Source organism: Apiospora marii (genome assembly GCF_038362585.1).
Source record: "Apiospora marii strain CBS 49790 chromosome Unknown utg000014l_segment0_segment0, whole genome shotgun sequence".
Taxonomy (NCBI): domain Eukaryota; kingdom Fungi; phylum Ascomycota; class Sordariomycetes; order Amphisphaeriales; family Apiosporaceae; genus Apiospora; species Apiospora marii.
The window spans coordinates 389,018-405,096 of record NW_027117385.1 but is presented as its reverse complement, the minus strand read 5'-3'; the positions used below and the strand labels follow the sequence as shown (position 1 = coordinate 405,096).

The 16,079-nt window shown below is 54.9% G+C and overlaps 8 protein-coding genes across 8 annotated transcripts; 6 read left to right on the top strand and 2 right to left on the bottom strand.

The window, feature by feature from the left end:
- Positions 1-754: 754 nt before the first annotated feature.
- Positions 755-1,501, top strand: PG985_016321 (uncharacterized protein; the record flags this gene model as incomplete). Its single annotated transcript, XM_066836087.1, has 1 exon — positions 755-1,501. The coding sequence occupies one exon, from the start codon at positions 755-757 to the stop codon at positions 1,499-1,501; it is 747 nt and encodes a 248-aa protein (XP_066676103.1).
- Positions 1,502-2,464: 963 nt separating this feature from the next.
- Positions 2,465-3,494, top strand: PG985_016320 (uncharacterized protein; the record flags this gene model as incomplete). The annotated part of the gene is made up of 3 exons (XM_066836086.1): positions 2,465-2,840; positions 2,891-3,107; positions 3,170-3,494. The coding sequence occupies 3 exons, from the start codon at positions 2,465-2,467 to the stop codon at positions 3,492-3,494; spliced, it is 918 nt and encodes a 305-aa protein (XP_066676102.1).
- Positions 3,495-3,959: 465 nt separating this feature from the next.
- PG985_016319 (NAD-P-binding protein) lies at positions 3,960-4,972 on the top strand (the record flags this gene model as incomplete). The annotated part of the gene is made up of 2 exons (XM_066836085.1): positions 3,960-3,993; positions 4,080-4,972. 2 exons carry the CDS (start codon positions 3,960-3,962, stop codon positions 4,970-4,972), a joined length of 927 nt encoding a protein of 308 aa, XP_066676101.1.
- Positions 4,973-5,277: 305 nt separating this feature from the next.
- On the bottom strand, positions 5,278-5,846 carry PG985_016318 (protein-tyrosine phosphatase; the record flags this gene model as incomplete). The annotated part of the gene is made up of 2 exons (XM_066836084.1): positions 5,278-5,645; positions 5,708-5,846. The coding sequence occupies 2 exons, from the start codon at positions 5,844-5,846 to the stop codon at positions 5,278-5,280; spliced, it is 507 nt and encodes a 168-aa protein (XP_066676100.1).
- An 809-nt stretch (positions 5,847-6,655) lies between these two features.
- PG985_016317 (uncharacterized protein) lies at positions 6,656-7,696 on the top strand (the record flags this gene model as incomplete). Its single annotated transcript, XM_066836083.1, has 1 exon — positions 6,656-7,696. The coding sequence occupies one exon, from the start codon at positions 6,656-6,658 to the stop codon at positions 7,694-7,696; it is 1,041 nt and encodes a 346-aa protein (XP_066676099.1).
- Positions 7,697-7,843: 147 nt separating this feature from the next.
- PG985_016316 (uncharacterized protein) lies at positions 7,844-9,496 on the bottom strand (the record flags this gene model as incomplete). The annotated part of the gene is made up of 1 exon (XM_066836082.1): positions 7,844-9,496. One exon carries the CDS (start codon positions 9,494-9,496, stop codon positions 7,844-7,846), a length of 1,653 nt encoding a protein of 550 aa, XP_066676098.1.
- A 939-nt stretch (positions 9,497-10,435) lies between these two features.
- PG985_016315 (uncharacterized protein) lies at positions 10,436-11,548 on the top strand (the record flags this gene model as incomplete). The annotated part of the gene is made up of 1 exon (XM_066836081.1): positions 10,436-11,548. One exon carries the CDS (start codon positions 10,436-10,438, stop codon positions 11,546-11,548), a length of 1,113 nt encoding a protein of 370 aa, XP_066676097.1.
- A 3,160-nt stretch (positions 11,549-14,708) lies between these two features.
- On the top strand, positions 14,709-16,061 carry PG985_016314 (uncharacterized protein; the record flags this gene model as incomplete). The annotated part of the gene is made up of 5 exons (XM_066836080.1): positions 14,709-14,864; positions 15,048-15,224; positions 15,297-15,661; positions 15,721-15,791; positions 15,847-16,061. The coding sequence occupies 5 exons, from the start codon at positions 14,709-14,711 to the stop codon at positions 16,059-16,061; spliced, it is 984 nt and encodes a 327-aa protein (XP_066676096.1).
- Positions 16,062-16,079: the final 18 nt, after the last annotated feature.

Genomic DNA, 16,079 nt, shown 5'->3' with positions numbered 1-16,079 from the left:
GAGCAGTTCTCGATCGCCGGTATATCTACAGAGCTCCTTGCCCAAGAGACATGCACTGGAGCCTGCATTGTGTATGTTCCAATTCGAAATCAACTTCAACCCACCTTGCCCATCAACCATGATTGCAAGCACAGCGCCAGCACGCGCATCAACATCAGAGCCAGACAACCCGGATATAGAGGCGCACCAGCTAATGCCATTGGATAGCAATGACTCAATAGGCAAGAACGGGCTGTGTGCGCTAAATCGGACGCACCTTGACAACCGGCCGCAGAGCCATCTTTTCGAGCAAGCGGCACTCGGGCGTATGTTGTCACATTGGAACTGCTTCTTATTTGATAGTGGGCTGACTGACACGAGACTAGCGTACATATCTCCTGACCCAGCTGTTGCCGAATATCAACGTACTGCACTCAACACACAATTTGATATATCTGCGTTCTGCGATACATCTTGGCTTCCGTTGAACTACCATCTTATAGAGCCCCCCCATCATTGTTGCTACGGCTTATGTGGGGATGGGGGAGACGGAGGGCCGTATCAGTTTGCATTGTCTGCATTTGGAACCCCATCGGTCGCCGATGAGGTATCACCTGGTTCTAACTGCTCATCTATCGCTGGAGACCCTTCTACAACAGACAGCGGCGACATCGTTGGCAGCCCGGATGTTTCGAGCAGGAAGCGGTCCCAAGTGGAGCCTGACTGCTACGAATCGGATTCCGATACAGAGTCCCGCCACAGCAGCACCAAGAAAATGAAGCAGTCGGCCAACGACATGGTCTTCGCATGCCCTTTCTTCAAACGGCATCCGAACAAGCACCGTGACTGCTCCAAGTACGTGCTCAAGAGGATACAAGACGTGAAGCAACACTTGAACCGCAGCCATCGAACCCCCGACTACTATTGCGCTCGCTGCTACGACACATTTCACAGCGCGAAGGAGCGCGATGAGCACACGAGAAAATCGAACTGCCATCGTCGTGAGAATCATCAATATGAGGGGATCACCGAAGATCAAAAGGATCAGTTAGCGCATCCCAGCGGCCGCAACAAGACGCCCATGGAACGGTGGTTCAATATTTGGGATATTCTCTTTCCAGGAGTCCCTCGACCAAAGAGTGTGAGCCGATACAGCCCACGAGAAGAGGCTGTAGAGATACTGCGCGACATATGGAGCACCCGTCACTCTGAGCTCCTGGCCGAACTCAGACTGCTGGAGACGGAGCCGGCCATCGCCGCCCCGGATAACGTCATCTACACCCTGGTAGACAAGATATTCGATATCCTCGAGGCCGAATCGAGTACCCCGATCCAGCCAGTACGGAAATCAAGCAAACACCAAGCACAGAACACGGTCGGCCACGATGTCAGGCACATGTCGCCTGGTGGTACTCTGCCATTCAGAGAACCTCAGGATATGGGATCCGCGCCGCTTGCGATCTCGCTTTCAGACGAGGGCTATCACAAGTCATACGTTCGAGATGAATCAATGCTCGGTTAGGATGTTGGTCTGCGTTTGTGCGAGTTCCGTTCCTGGCCACAACCAAATTGAGAGGCTTGATATCAAATTAAATCAAATTAGTACGGTACATGTCACCTTAAATGGTGGTTGTAGTGGGGGATATGATGGAGTTGGTCTTTTTTGTCTTTTCTCTTCTCTCCTTTGATGTCTGTCCCAAGTATACCAGCTTAGTTGTGCGTTCAATCAATTTCAGGTAGTATGTCAGTCATTGCGGATCCGATTTATTGCCCTTCGAAATTAGAAGAGGGATGATGTATGAGCAACCACATGGTGGCTGGACTGATTCAACATCACGACTGCTGCAGACGTGATGTGAAGTCAACCTCGGCTCCAGCGCATGCGAAGAACCGTCGAGCCTCATGGTTCCCTCTCCCAATCATGATTTGAAGATGAATGAATTCAATCCAAAGGCACATAGTGTGTGCAAAGTGACCGAGTGGACGTATAACGTCCTTTGGTCGACACGATGTCTGGTTGAGCGACGACTTCAACCGCCCACGGGTATATGACAAGACGCCTATGCCACTGTTTCGGGACCCCTGTGCAACTCAAGTCCTGCTTCTCAGGGCTGGGTAACAACTGAAAACCTCGTTGCTTATAGGGATTAGTAATTGGTCTTTTTTTCAAATGGGTTGATGTCTTTGTCTGCTATCAATCTCTCGAGCTTTGGCAGGTTTACTTTTGCCTGAGGTGCTGATTGGAGGAAAGAGCATTCAATGCACCACTGATTCCCTGGCAACCAAATCGCACCTTCCATCCCAACATTTAGGGAAAGGCAAGCGCGTTCAGGCAGAATCCAGCGCGATTAGGCAACATTTGACCATTGAATAATTGAATTGATTGATTTTGTTTCTCATGCCTTCCCCCAAAACCACAGTTTCGGCCAATCCCCTCGTCGCGCTTCGCCTACTGAAAACCGCCCGCGCGACACATCCATCTATCATGGCCATCATCGAAGACGTCCCCGGCGTCGAAATCAGCATCCACGTCGCTGGTGTTCCCGCCAAGGAGCACGTGGATCCCGAGCCGGACGAGATGCCCAACCAGTGCTTCCTCTCGTCGGCCTACATCGAATGCGTCGACAACCAGGCGTTTTCCTTCCGCTACAAGGTGGACAAGACGTATGACTGGGGCCACAAGGACCACTGGCTGAAGCTGAACTTCTACCTGGGCGCCAAGCGGTGCAAGAGCTCCGTGATCAAGGAATCGTCGACTCGGTCCCAACCTGCCACCGGAGAGGTCCAAAAGCAGGTCGAGTTCAACGCGAGCACCAACAAGTGGTACAGTCACAAGTTCGTGTTCAACGCGGTTGAGAAGGGTAGGCCTCCCCTGCTGCAATTATACGTTCCCACTAACCCAGTAGCTCAGTTGATGACGCCGACAAGAATAGAGTCGAGGAAGACAAGAAGATCGCAAAAGACCTCGGCGTGCTCAAGGTAGAGGTGTGGCGCTGCACAGTCCGCCCTGACCATGGCCAGCCGTCAAGGGCCCAGAAGTCCGGCTCATCCAATGGCGCATCTGGTCGCGGCCTTCCTCCCATTGCCGAAAAGGCGTTCAAGGGCAAGGAGATCTCCCACGGCGCAAGGTAAGCTGCCTTATGCCGGCCCACGTTTCATCTAATCGGTCTCCTAATCAACCTGCGCATAGCCTTGACGAAGGGGAGCCCATCGAAAACAGTCCCTCCCAGAACCCCTCTCGACAGCGATACTTGACATGGAAACTCCCAGAGGACAACGGGCCACTCGCGGTCTACGTGTTCAAGTACCGTTCGAGGGAGGCGCTGAAGAAGGAGTGGATTATTCCACGAAGCCGATCGCCTTCGCCTATTCCGGATAGGACGGCGGAACCGAAGTCGGCTGTCAAGCGGGAATGCAGTGTCGAGTTGGACGTTGCTTCGGTTAAGTCCAAGCGGAAGCGAGCCAAGACTGACGAGGATGATGATCTGCCGGTGGTGGACCTCACTGGATTGTGATTGGGAGAGTGGGATAGCTGATGCCTGGAAGGTTTGCTCAAGGGTTATGTCAACGACACCGAAAACATGTGCTTGCTACAGCGGAGTCGCAATGTCAGGAGAATGATCGTTATGTGGTTCAAGCTTGTCATCCCAGCTGGTTATCAAGCTGTTATGCTAGTCCAGTTCTAGCTTCCTGTCGATTGGCATATTGTTCGACCTCATTGTGGAATGATCTCGTGTGACAAGCGTGGTTTGTGGTTCATATGCTTACTACCTTGCCCCCCTGTAGCAGTGGGGCTCGTGATGCAGCTGATCGGACATAGCAAGTCCGCGCAGCGCCCATTAGTGACAATCGCCGACGGCGCATACATGCAAATGGTAAATCGTAAACCGAGAGAATAGATCAAATAGCAAACGGTCAATATTGAGACTTATCAGTGATTTTCTAATCTCAACTCACCTCATCTATCCCACACTTTGGCAATGTCGTCATATCCGCCGCAGGCGCCCGAGAACGGTAGGTCAACAACACCCGCTGCCCCTCGTTCGCGAACACGGCCTTCCAGCCAGGCACTAACAGTAGCCCCGAACCCCTTTACACAGGCGCGAACTTCACCGCCAAGATCCACACGGAGCCGTACCCGTACATCAGCCAGTCGCAACATGCGGGGCACAACGTCCTGATCACGGGTGGCGCGCGGGGCATCGGGCGCGCCCTGGCCCTGGCCTTTGCCCGCGCCGGCGCCGCGGGCATCGTGGTGGCCGACCTCTCGGAAGAAGCGTTTGGTAACCTGGCGAGCGACCTGCTGGGCGCGGCCAAGTCGCGGGGGTACGACTACCCGCAGATCATCCTGCACCAGCTGGACGTGGCGGACGAGGGCAGCGTCAAGAAGTGCGCGGCGCTGGTGGCCGAGGAGTTCCGGGGCCGCCTGGATGTGCTGGTGAATAACGCGGGGTACATGACGCCCGCGCGGCCGGTGCCGGAGTCGGATTCGGAGGCATGGTGGCGCACGTTTGAGGTCAACCTGAAGGGGCCCTACTTGATGAGCAAGTACTTCGTGCCGCTCCTCCTCGACGGCGCTGCATCGTCTTCTTGCGGGGGACAGGGAGGGGGAGGGCAGATGATCAACATCAACAGCGTCGCGGCGCACAACCTGCGGCCCCAGGCGAGCGCGTACGGGACCAGCAAGCTCGCGGCGCTGAAGCTGACCGAGTTCCTGATGGTCGAGGCCGGGCAGCAGGGGCTGCTGGCGTACTCGGTGCACCCGGGCGGCGTGCTGACGGACCTGGCGCGGGACGGGATGCCGGCCGAGACGCTGGCCGGGTTGGGCGATCGGCCGGAGCTCGTGGCCGAGACGGTGGCGTGGCTGACGAGCGAGCGGCGGGAGTGGCTCGCGGGGCGCTACGTCAGCGCGACGTGGGATATGGAAGAGCTGGTGCGGAGGGAGGGGGAGATTGTGGAGGGGGATAAGTTGAAGGTGCGGTTGGTGGTTTGAGGGGGCAAGCCACGATGGATTGGACGATCAGTGTAGCGCAGGATCTCGTGCAGCATCTAGATATTTGTTGTATGTTCTCTTTTTGGGAGTACGCCGTTCTTGCAATGCGTATTGAAGATGCAGGTCGCATTCTATCATCTACCTGCATTCTATCATCTATCTCTCTGTTTCTGGTCTATCCAGCCTGTAACCCTAAACGCCTGCCTGTAAGGGTATCCATTGTAACGTGTCTAATTGTCTAACCCCTCGATGTCTGTTCTTGCCACCTTTTTGTTTGTACTCCTTCATCTTATGGTCCGCATCTTCTATGCCTCGTTCTGGGCCTCGGCCAGCCTCTCCTTCAAAAAGTTCTGGGAGAAGCGCAGGCACTGCTCGTAGGCGGTTTGGAAGCCCTGGCGCCCGCCGTAGTAGGGGTCGTTGACGACCTCGGCCTTGCCCTCCCCTGAGTACTCGCCGAAGAGCATGACCTTGGCCTTTTGGGACGACGAGTTCTTCTTGACGTAGCCGCGCTGCAGGTCGGACAGGTTGGAGCGGTCCATGGCGAAGATGTAGTCGAACTCTTCGAAGTCGGAGGCCCGGACCTTGCGGGCGGCGTGGGCGTAGTCGGTGATGCCGTGCTGGGCCAGGGTGCTCATCGTGCGGTCGTCGGGGTCATCGCCCGCGTGGTAGGCGCCTAGAAACAAGAAAGTTAGCGATCGTTCGTGTTGGGAAGAAGAAGCAAGGGTTGGCGCGTACCGGTGCCGCAGGAGTCGACGGTGTCGATGAGGTCCTTGTACGGGGCGTCTTTGGTGAGGGAGCGGAAGACGCCCTCGGCCATGGTGCTGCGGCAGATGTTGCCGAGGCAGACGAAGAGAACGGAGACCTTTTCGGGCATTTTGTCGAGTTTATTTATTGTGGTAAGTGGATGTAGAGAACGTAAGTGTTGGTGTCGCGCGAATGCAGCTTTCATTGACAGACCGCAACTGGTTTTTGTTTTTGGTGTTCAATTGCGACCCCACGTAGTTCTGCAGGCACTGACTGACGTATGTACATTGGCTCTTAAGGCTGAGCTGTAGTGGAGCAGGGGTTCATTACTAAGGATTCCAGCGCTTGGAAGATACTCTTTGCTTCTGCTTAGTCTCCATCATGTCTTCCATCTTCCTCCTTAAGTCCAATCGGAAATATGTTTCACAGTAGACAATGTCCAGTTAGTTTTAAGTATCTTTCTTGAAAGGTCTTAGATGATATGATGCACTGTTATCTCGGTTGAGACATGCCAGAAGCAGCGATCGGCTTTCAACAAAGCTGAATAGGGATCTGCCCGACCCGCGAATCTGGAAACTCCCCGAAGACGACCTCAGATCCAGGGGCCTTCCTTGCACGTCTGCTTCCAGAAGGATGCGAAGTCGAACAAGAAGAACGACGCTTCGAATCTTCAAAGATCGCGGACAGATTGAGTTGAACGCTAACCTCGATGGAGTGCTGACTCCCCCCGTCCACGTGCGCGTTTCATTCCAGCGGGTCATGACGCCACGACTCGCGAATGTTCAGGGGTCGTGTCCATCGTCGCCAATCTCTCCATTATCTGCCGCCCGTTGAAGATTTCCGCTGCCGCTAGTCAGGACCAGTGCTCGCTTTCTCCCTTGTTGATCAATTCATCCCGTCCCAATTTAAGCCACTAATCATAATTCATAATTAAAAAAGATGGCGGCTCCTAATACTGCCCGTTTCGTGCTCAACTGCGCCAAGGAATCGGCCGGCACCATTCCGCTCCCCAACCTTTGCATCGGCACCTGGGCCTGGGGCGACTCGGGCACCTGGAACAACAACACGGCCGCGGCCCGGGAGAACCTCAACGGCGCGTGGTCGGAGATGCGCAAGCAGGGCCTGCACTTCCTCGACACGGCCGAGGTCTACGGCCGCGGCGAGTCGGAGCGCATCATCGGGCAGCTGCGCCAGAAGAGCAAGGAGGAGCAGGACTTTGCCGACCGCCTCGTCCTGGCCACCAAGTTCCTGCCCATACCCTGGCCGCCGACGCGGTTAATGGTCGGCAAGGCCATCCCCGACGCTTGCCGCGAGAGCTTGAAAAGGCTCGGCGTCGAGCAGGTCGACCTCTACCAGATCCACGGCCCCGTGCACGTCTTCAACTCCATCGACTCCGTCGCCGGGGGGCTGGCTAAGTGCGTCGAGCTGGGCCTGACGAAAGCCGTCGGCGTCAGCAACTACAGCCGCGACGAGATGATCCAGATGGACGAGGCCCTCAAGAAGCGCGGGCTGCGCCTCGCCAGCAACCAGGTCGAGTTCAGCCTGCTGCGCACCCTGCCCGCGACGGCGACCCCCGCGACGGGCGGCGGCGTCTCCCTGCTGGACGAGTGCAAGCAGCGCGGCGTCGTGCTCATGGCCTACAGCCCCCTGGGCATGGGCCGGCTGAGCGGCAAGTACTCGGCCGAGAACCCGCCCCCCTCGGGAAGGCGCTTCAGCAACTACCCGATGAAGCAGCTGTCGCCGCTGCTGGAGGTGCTGCACCGGGTGGCGGCGGCGCACGGGGTCAAGTGCAGCGCCGTGGCGCTCAAGTGGGTCATCCAGAAGGGGGCCATCCCGCTGGGCGGCGTCAAGAGCGCGGCACAGGTCGAGGAGAATGCGCGGGCGGCTAGCGATGAGTGGACGCTGACCGAGGAGGAGATGCGCGAGCTCGAGGAGCATGCAATTCTGGGGAAGACGAATGTGATGTGGCAGCATGGTTGAGGGGGTAGATTGAAGCTATTTTGGAACTTGCCGTTATTGTTGCGCAGTGTAATCAAATGCTACGAAAACCTAGCTTAGTACATTTCTCATACCCATTACATGACCCAAAGAAACCAACTATATACTCCATAGCCTTGCTGTACGCAACTACCGAATCAAGAAACGTTTCCTAGGTCCCGGGGGACCGTTCTCTCCTATGGCTTTATAGCCGCCATTATCAAAGTACTTCACATGGCCTAGGAAACAGGCTCCTTCGTCTTTGACCGATCTGAAATCATACCAGGACAAGACCTGGGACCCGAGACCGGCTCTCTCCAAACAACAACCGACAACCTCGAATATACTTTCTGCCATGTCACATTCTCGAAGTATGAAGTTCCTGCAGCCCGGTTCCAGAGAGACAAACAGGTCTCCCTCCTTCGCCTCACCCCTATAATCCCATTCAAAGTAACCCTTTGCCTGTTTTTTCCCGTCCTTTGAACGTAAGAGCCCATGCTTTACAAGCGTAGGCCAAACCCGAGAACCATATATTCCGTCGTCCTTCTTCTCAGGGTGGTCTTCCGATGTGTTTTCGACCAAGAATCTCCCGTCGTTGTTCGTTCGTCCTAAAGCCCCCCATACCGTCCCATACAGGACAAGAGGCCTCGGTGTGATGGGCGGACATGGGGCCAAGGCGGAGCCAATGGAATCAAGCGGCGCGGACACGACGGCATCCCTTATGGGGTTCTCGGCCTCAAACCACTCCACAGGCCCGCTGTCGTTCTGACTTAGCGCTGCCTCGAATTTGTAAACGTAATAAGGTGGCCATTGGATATGTGGCCAATCGAGTGCATGAGCCTTGTCGTCCTGCAGCGCGCACAGCTCTAGAATACGAACATCCCGACTTTCCCGGATAAGGGCCCGCATGACATCGCCGCAGACCTCCTCGTACGACTTGTTGTAGTCAATGGGTACGAGTTCACTGTCGTCATCGGGAGTCATGATCATGCCAAGAACGGAGTAAATGTGATCATGGGGCACCGAGGCTTGAAATGTGCACCCCTTGTATAACAACTCGAGCAATCTTCTTGGCCGGTAGTCAAGTCGGTGGTTTCGGAGCCCATTGTACGTGTCGTTGAGCGAGGTCACGTTCCGCGCCGCTCTGCCCCAGTGCCTGATACTGTCCTTGAATTCTTTGATGAATGTCTCCCAAGGTGCGGAGAAGCCACCCAAGCAGACTTCCAACTTTCTCGCCGCGTATACCTCTTGGCGGACCCAGGTCCGTTGAAACCAAGAGCACCCTAAGCTGCGGCTCCATGCCAAATGACTGTGCCTTGGACAAGTCAGTACGTTAGCCGGATTTGACCCGCACTCCGTGTTGCAACGTCGCAGAACCTGTTCCAGGCCTGCCACTTCACCGAGCCAGACGAAGACAGTACTGGCTTTGGAATAGATACTCTTCATGCGGGGGATCTGGAAGGCCTTTTCCACGTTGTCCTGCTGGTTGATGCAGATGAAGTCGACCCAAACGTAGCGGTCACGGTCAGGCCTCCGGAGGAATCGGAGCGCCGCGGCAAGATTGCCTCGCAGGAGGAGCTCGGTTCCGTCGCAAGTACATGCGACGGAAGCTAGTGCGCTGCCCCAGGCATACGAGAGTGCATCGTACTTGACCAGCCGCTCCTCATCAACCACTACCTCGTCATCGAAATCGACCAAGGTGGCGGTTACGAGACCGAGTTCCAGACGGGCGTTGCGGTCTGCATTCGGCTTAATAACGGTGAGGCGGGTTTGCCATTTGTGGATCGGCTTATACAAAGGCATATTCAAAATTCAGAGTTGAAGCGTGATGCGTAAATAATTATCAAGGAGAGTTTAAATCAATCTCGGATGCATCCAATCGCGAGTAACGGCTGGGGGTCATCTGACCCATAGCGGTTAGCAATGGCAAAAAAACTGATTGCTTATGCTACGTCCAAGAAAGGTGGCGTTGGACAGGAAAGTCATTGAGCTACAATTGCGGCATGAGCGGCAGATGCACTAGCCAACGTCCTGGCGACCTCGGTGCTGACTTGAACTTGCATACACCAGAACCAATAGCAACGCTCAGAGGTGCGAATGCCAGGCCAGACGTCTGATTGGCGGTCGTTGCTGCCTCAGGCTGTACGCAACAACTCACCCACAGCGTTTCTGTATCGCGCATCTCTCGTCGAGCTGCCAGTATGAGCAAGCAACACCGTAGAATGTATGCGTTATAACGAAGCTATTTCTATCAATACCATGGACAATATCTAGGTCTGTGGGTGCACGATGCCACAGCCGGTGATGAAAGATGAATAAGTGACTTCGTAAGGAAGTAGAGCATAATGCCAGATGTACGAAGACAACAAGATCAGGACTAGAGTCCTGGGCAAAATGGAGAGTTTCGTCAACCAAGAAGTAAGAGAGAGATCTCGGCATGTCCAAAAAGCTTTGCCAGAACCATGGTGCGTTGAATACTTTCATGTAGGTTCTGTACCTGAGCGGTTTCCCTTGAGAAGGTTTCCACCCATGCGTGTTCATGAGAAGGTATCCCAACCTGACTTTTCCCATCGCTATTATTTCAAAGCATGGTACTTTAGTTTCTTGGGAGCTCAAGGCCACCTTTGATTTCAAAACCATCAACCATTCCCGTTGTATCTCAAACACGTGGCGAGACCCTGAGTTCAGCCAGTACGGCAATATACAACAGAGACGCTTCTAACAGCTGGAAAGAAACTCATCATGAGATCCCAAACATCTGCACACGACACACCGGACGACACCACACAAGATGTGGTGCAAAGAGCCGATGCTGCTGAGACGTCCTTTGCTCTCATGAGACTGCCGCCCGAGCTGCGCAACGAAATCTGGACCTTCGCCCTCCCGACCGACCGCGTCCTCCTAGCCTGCATAGAATACGATGCCCTGCGCCCGCTCCCTATCCCCGTCCTCGCTTGGGTGTGCCGCGAGTCCCGCGACATTGCCCTGCGGCACGGGCGCTACTACTCCCTCGGCCGAATCCGTGAACCATCCCAGCGGAGATGGACGTGGTTCTCCCCCGACTTGGACCGGGTCATGCTGAGCTTTGCGTACCGTCAAAATGACAGAGTCCTGTACGGCTGGTCCGGCACCTTGGCCCTCGACGTGCGCCATGTGCTCGTGCAGGATACGTATACGTACGACCACCAGTGGGACCAGCTGACCGACGTCCTGCTCCGGGCTTGGTCGAGGCAGGTGGGCCTCCAGCCGGCCGGCATTGCCCTTTACCCAAACGTACGAAGCATCGGCGTGATCCAGTCGGGGGTATTCATCGAGAAGGGGAGCGATTGGCACCGTTGGGACGAAACCAAGAACTTTTCCGCGACCGGCATCACCCGGCGGGTCCGGCCTCACGAGCCGACGGGCACCCATCCCGGACAGCCCGCCGTCTGCAGCTGCTCCCAAGGCCCAGAAAAGCCGCCAGGCAACCGGCATTGGCTGCCGGACCTGGCGCGGCCCTACAACTCCAAGAGTCTATGGCGGATGCTGAGGCTGTGGTTCGAGATGCAAAATACCCTGCGGACGCCCCATACCGCTCCCTCCGATGCGCCCATGGATGTCGCTTGGGTCACCCAGACCAAGCGCCGGGCGCCCCACGTCTATCCGGCCGAGATGACGGGGTACGGCGACCGGCACCTACGGGCGACCCCGGGACCGCGCTGCATGCACATGAGAGGCGTCACGTATGATTGGGTGCAGGGGGAGGACCTCCTCGCGCGGCTCGTGGGCGACCCCGGTGACGTGGACGTCGATCAGCAGCAGGTTGCGGAGCCCACTGGCCCTTGGCCACTTCCCGCTGATTTTCCTCTAGCCTGATGGCGATGTAGGTGGCACGGCCATCGCGATAGGTGAGAATGCCTAGCGGTGGCATAGCAGTCCGACCGTGCGACAGATTCGGCTGCATACGCCACCAGTCCGAAGATACCAGTATTAATTATATGCTGTCAGTCAGGTTCATCTGGCGGGGAACTGCCAAACCATTGGCAGTTATTCTGTGGACGACATCTAGCAGGTCTTCGAGGTCCTAACATGTGCATTGCAATTGCAAAACATACATGTACCTACTTACCCGCAGTCCAGAAGTGCATTCTTCGAACAGCGGGAGGGAGGGGAAATGGACTGACGTGGTTTCGCAGAGCAACCGCTCCGTTTCCGTTTCGCAGTCGTAATTATCATGCCAAAATCTCAATACCATATGTATCAATTGTTCAGCGGCCAGCGGCAATCAAAGAAAAGTTACATGTAAGCTTTGCTCGTCAGGAAGAGTCTTGTATCTCATCAGGTCGATTGATGCTGCCTCGCATTATGTCCTGGCTAGGTTGGTAATCAAAGAGAAGATATTTCTCATCCCACTGCCTCAATTCCAATGTGATCAAATGTGCAGGTCGCCTCTTGTATTGGGTGTCCTCCTACAGACGCGAAGCGTCACATTGTTGCCTTGGTCGGTGAGTAATCCTTGACTGACCATTACACCTCTTGCAACTTCCTGTTGATGCATGTGGTTGTGCGGTTTCGCGAATAGTAATGATCGCCTTGCTGGCCACCCATCAAAACCGCAACTGCTTGGTCCCAGGAGATGAAAGGGACCCAGGCCACATTTGCTCAAAGTCTCCAAACTGGACGGGAAGTTGCCGAGCATCATTGTCGGCAGCTACCTTCGCTATGACGACAATTGGTAATCAGCAGACGTGATGACCTGCTGCAACTTGCATCGTGCCTCTTGTCCGGCAACTTTCCAAGACAAGGAGACTTCCTAGGAAGGTGGCCAGGTCGCCAATGTTCCCAAGTCCTCTATATCCCTAACCTATAAATACCCATGGAGTTTCCCATCTGCCTCCATTCCTTTCCATCATCCAACGCATCTCCAACACAGCAACTTCCATCTCTTTTCTCGTTCACGAACACTCTATTGATCTCAATTCCTCACAAGTCATTCGTCCTTTGGGTATTTCTCTCACTCTTCGGCTGCGACGCCTACGCTGTTCAAGTCTCTACAACTCTCCATCACGTCGGCCACCCGTCAGCCATCCACATCACTTGCCGCAGTCTTCCCCTTCTCTCTTGAGATTTCGATCGTGACCTCAGTCCTTGTCGAGTCCTTTTCATATCTACCGCCAGCGGCGAGCAGAATCTCGGACATGCGACGTTTCGTCATCATCGGTCACTGTTGCAATGATCCCTTTGACTTCCTCTTCTCCAGCCTACCTTCCGGCCGACGAGCTGGAATCACCCAGTTCTCACAAACCAAAGGCAGGTGGATTGAAAACATCAGATACTTATGATGCCAGGCATTCTCTGGTGGGGGACCGCTGGAGGATGGTCCTGGCAGTTGATTATATGTTTAGTTCCATTTATCCCTTTTGACCACCTTGGGGCAGCTTCGGCTGACCCCTAAAACAATCGACTGGCACGATATTCAAACAATTCCAACCGACTTCCGCAAATGTTCCGAGCCCCACGGGCGTTTCTCCGATTCCGACTTCGCCCACCATTGGCACAACATGGTTCTTGGCTGTTCTAGTTGGTTGGCGGGGCTTGGATGTTCCAATTGGGTAGCTAGACTTTGACTTCATTGATGAACAGGTTTGATGCATTCCCCATTCGCCTCATTACCTCGATGTGGAATGTTTATGTGATGTGACATGCCGAAGTCTGCTTCCAAAGCCTTCTCAGTTCAACACAAGCCATCAATCATGCCGTTGTTCACCTCGAAGTGGGTAGAGAAGTTTGCGCCCATATTGATTCCCTACCAGTATTATTCTTGCTCGATATCTACATATTGGCCTCAGTTGCCGTCGCGTGTTATTTCATGTCTGCCACCGCCGGCGAGCAGGGTTATCAGACATCGGACATGGCATCATCATCGGGCAATGTTTGACTGATCCCTTGCCACCACCACCGTTTAACCAATCAGTAGGAATCACCAAGGCGTCATGGAAGAAAGGGTCGGTGGTTTGTTAGAATTGGTGTGCGTATGATGTCGGGCACCTATGTCGGGCACCTCGCGGACGGTAGGCCATCGTTGAGGTCTCGGCAGATGTTTTCAAATGGGTTTGTAACGATCCCTGTCGACTACCTTGGAGACAATCCTGTCTTTTGGTAGTACTGTGAAGAGAAATCAAACAGCAAGAGTGACACCAAGATAAGTCATATATGTTTATCGATTTTCCTAAGACCCCCCCAGCGATGGTTTTCTTGATACCGAATTCCAGGTAACCTTAACAATAAGATTCGACATATATCTGGTACGGAGTGACAAGAGAGTGGATGCGATATTGGGGACGATTCACAGTTGAGTTCTAGGTGTTATCGAAATAAAGCTGCTTGGTAGTTGGATGGGGGGGGGGAGTCAAGCCAATGCCGCGCTTGGCTCTGGCCAGTTTACTTGACGCTGTCTCCACCAACAGTAGGTACGTCTATTCGTATGGCTACCACGCATCCCTTATGACTAAAAGCAATAGTCTTATGCAAACGGTGAACTGGGCGGATACCCGGACCTTTGCCCTGATCCAGCCACTTTGCATACTACTATGTAAGCCGAAAATCCTTGGCTCTCTTGGCTGCATCGTTCTAGGCCTCATAAGGTCCTTGTAATCCTTGCCAGTATAGTGGAATTCCGCATCAGTGGAGCCGCATTGTCGGGCCCGTTGGCCACCGCTGACACTGCATTCATTACTTAAGACACCTTGTTCGCCTGGTGGCTGGGTTCCAATGTTGCATTGCATCCTAGCACCGTTACCCCAAAGTGACCCTGCGATGGTGTCAGTCTATACTGATCTTTTCCTAACCGTCGCTACGTATCTCACGTAAGCACAGTCGGTCACCGCTACAGGCCTGGCGTTTTGGTTCAAGCCAAGCGAGAGTTGCCACCTGGATTCAAAAGTGAAGCATTAGCTGATCTATTGTCTGATACGGCGCACTCCTTCCACACCGGCATACATTTGGCTAGACCCTTTGCATCATAAATTGTCCCAAGATGAGGGCACTCTTACCTATCGGCGCCATTGCTTCGCTCATGTGGCACTCATTGGCGTTGCGTGATGCCACTCCGCCAACCACAGCACAAGATCCGAGCGATGTGTTGACCAAGTTGCAAGCCATGAGCATGCAAGCTCTGGAAGGCGCCGAGCGGGTCAGCGGTCGCCCAGTCCCCAGCACCTGTTCCCTCGGTACTGCCCAGACTAGGCAAGACTGGTAAGAGATACCCTCAGAGCGCAGACTGCCGCAGCCACTCACATTCCCCAGGGAGCACATGACTATACCTATGAGGACGAGCTATGTTCAAGCCGTTCAATGTCTGTTGGACTCTCCGTAGAAGCTGACACAGTACGGGTGGCCGACCAAGAGCCGATACGACGACTTCGTGGCCGTGCATGTCAACATGACCACCACGATCCACAATACCGGCAACTTTCTGGGCTGGCACCGGTACTTTGTCCACGTATATGAGACGGTTCTGCGAGATGAGTGTGGTTACACGGGTTACTCACCAGTAGGCCCTCTCTTCCTTTCCATTCTCCTTCTATAACCATCACGTAGAGGTCGGGACTAACTCAAGCGCTAGTACTGGAACTGGTTCGCCCACCGCGACGACGTGACCAAGTCCCCCGTCTTCGACGGGAGCCCCACCAGCCTGGGCGGCGACGGCGAGTTCTTCTACCACCCCGGCACCCCGGGCGGCGTCCTGCAGATCCCCCTCCCGTCCGGGCGCGGCGGCGGCTGCATCAAGGAGGGCCCCTTTGCGGGGCAGCAGGTCAGCGTGGGACCCCTGCTGAGCGTGTTCGAGGGCTTCCCGACGGTCAAGGACCTCTTCGTGCCCAACCCCCACTGCATCCGCCGCGACCTCAACAGCTACGTGACCGCCAACTATTTCACGACGGAGGCCCTGCTGAACGTCACCCTGGGCGCCGCGTCCGGGAGCATCAAGCGGTTCCAGGAAGAGCTGCAGGGCGGGTTTTATCCTGGTCACCTTGGGATGCATGCCGCAGGGCATTTCGTGCTGGGGGCGACGGGACGGATGTGTTCTCGTCGCCCAACGATCCGGCTTTCTTCCTTCACCGTGAGTGACTTTCTATTATTTGTTTCTTTAGAGTCACTAATCTGATGATTTATAGACGCTATGGTTGATCGTGTGTGGTGGATGTGGCAGGCACTTCATCCCACACTGGCCACCACCATCGATAGTACCATCACTATGAACAACGACCCACCGAGCCGCAATGCCACGATAGATGACCTGTTAGAGACGAAGGGTCTGGCTCCGGCCGTGGCACTCAAAGACGTTTTCAGTACCCTGGGTGGGGGACCGCTCTGCTACATCTACGTCTAGCCTGCCTCTTCAGACCAG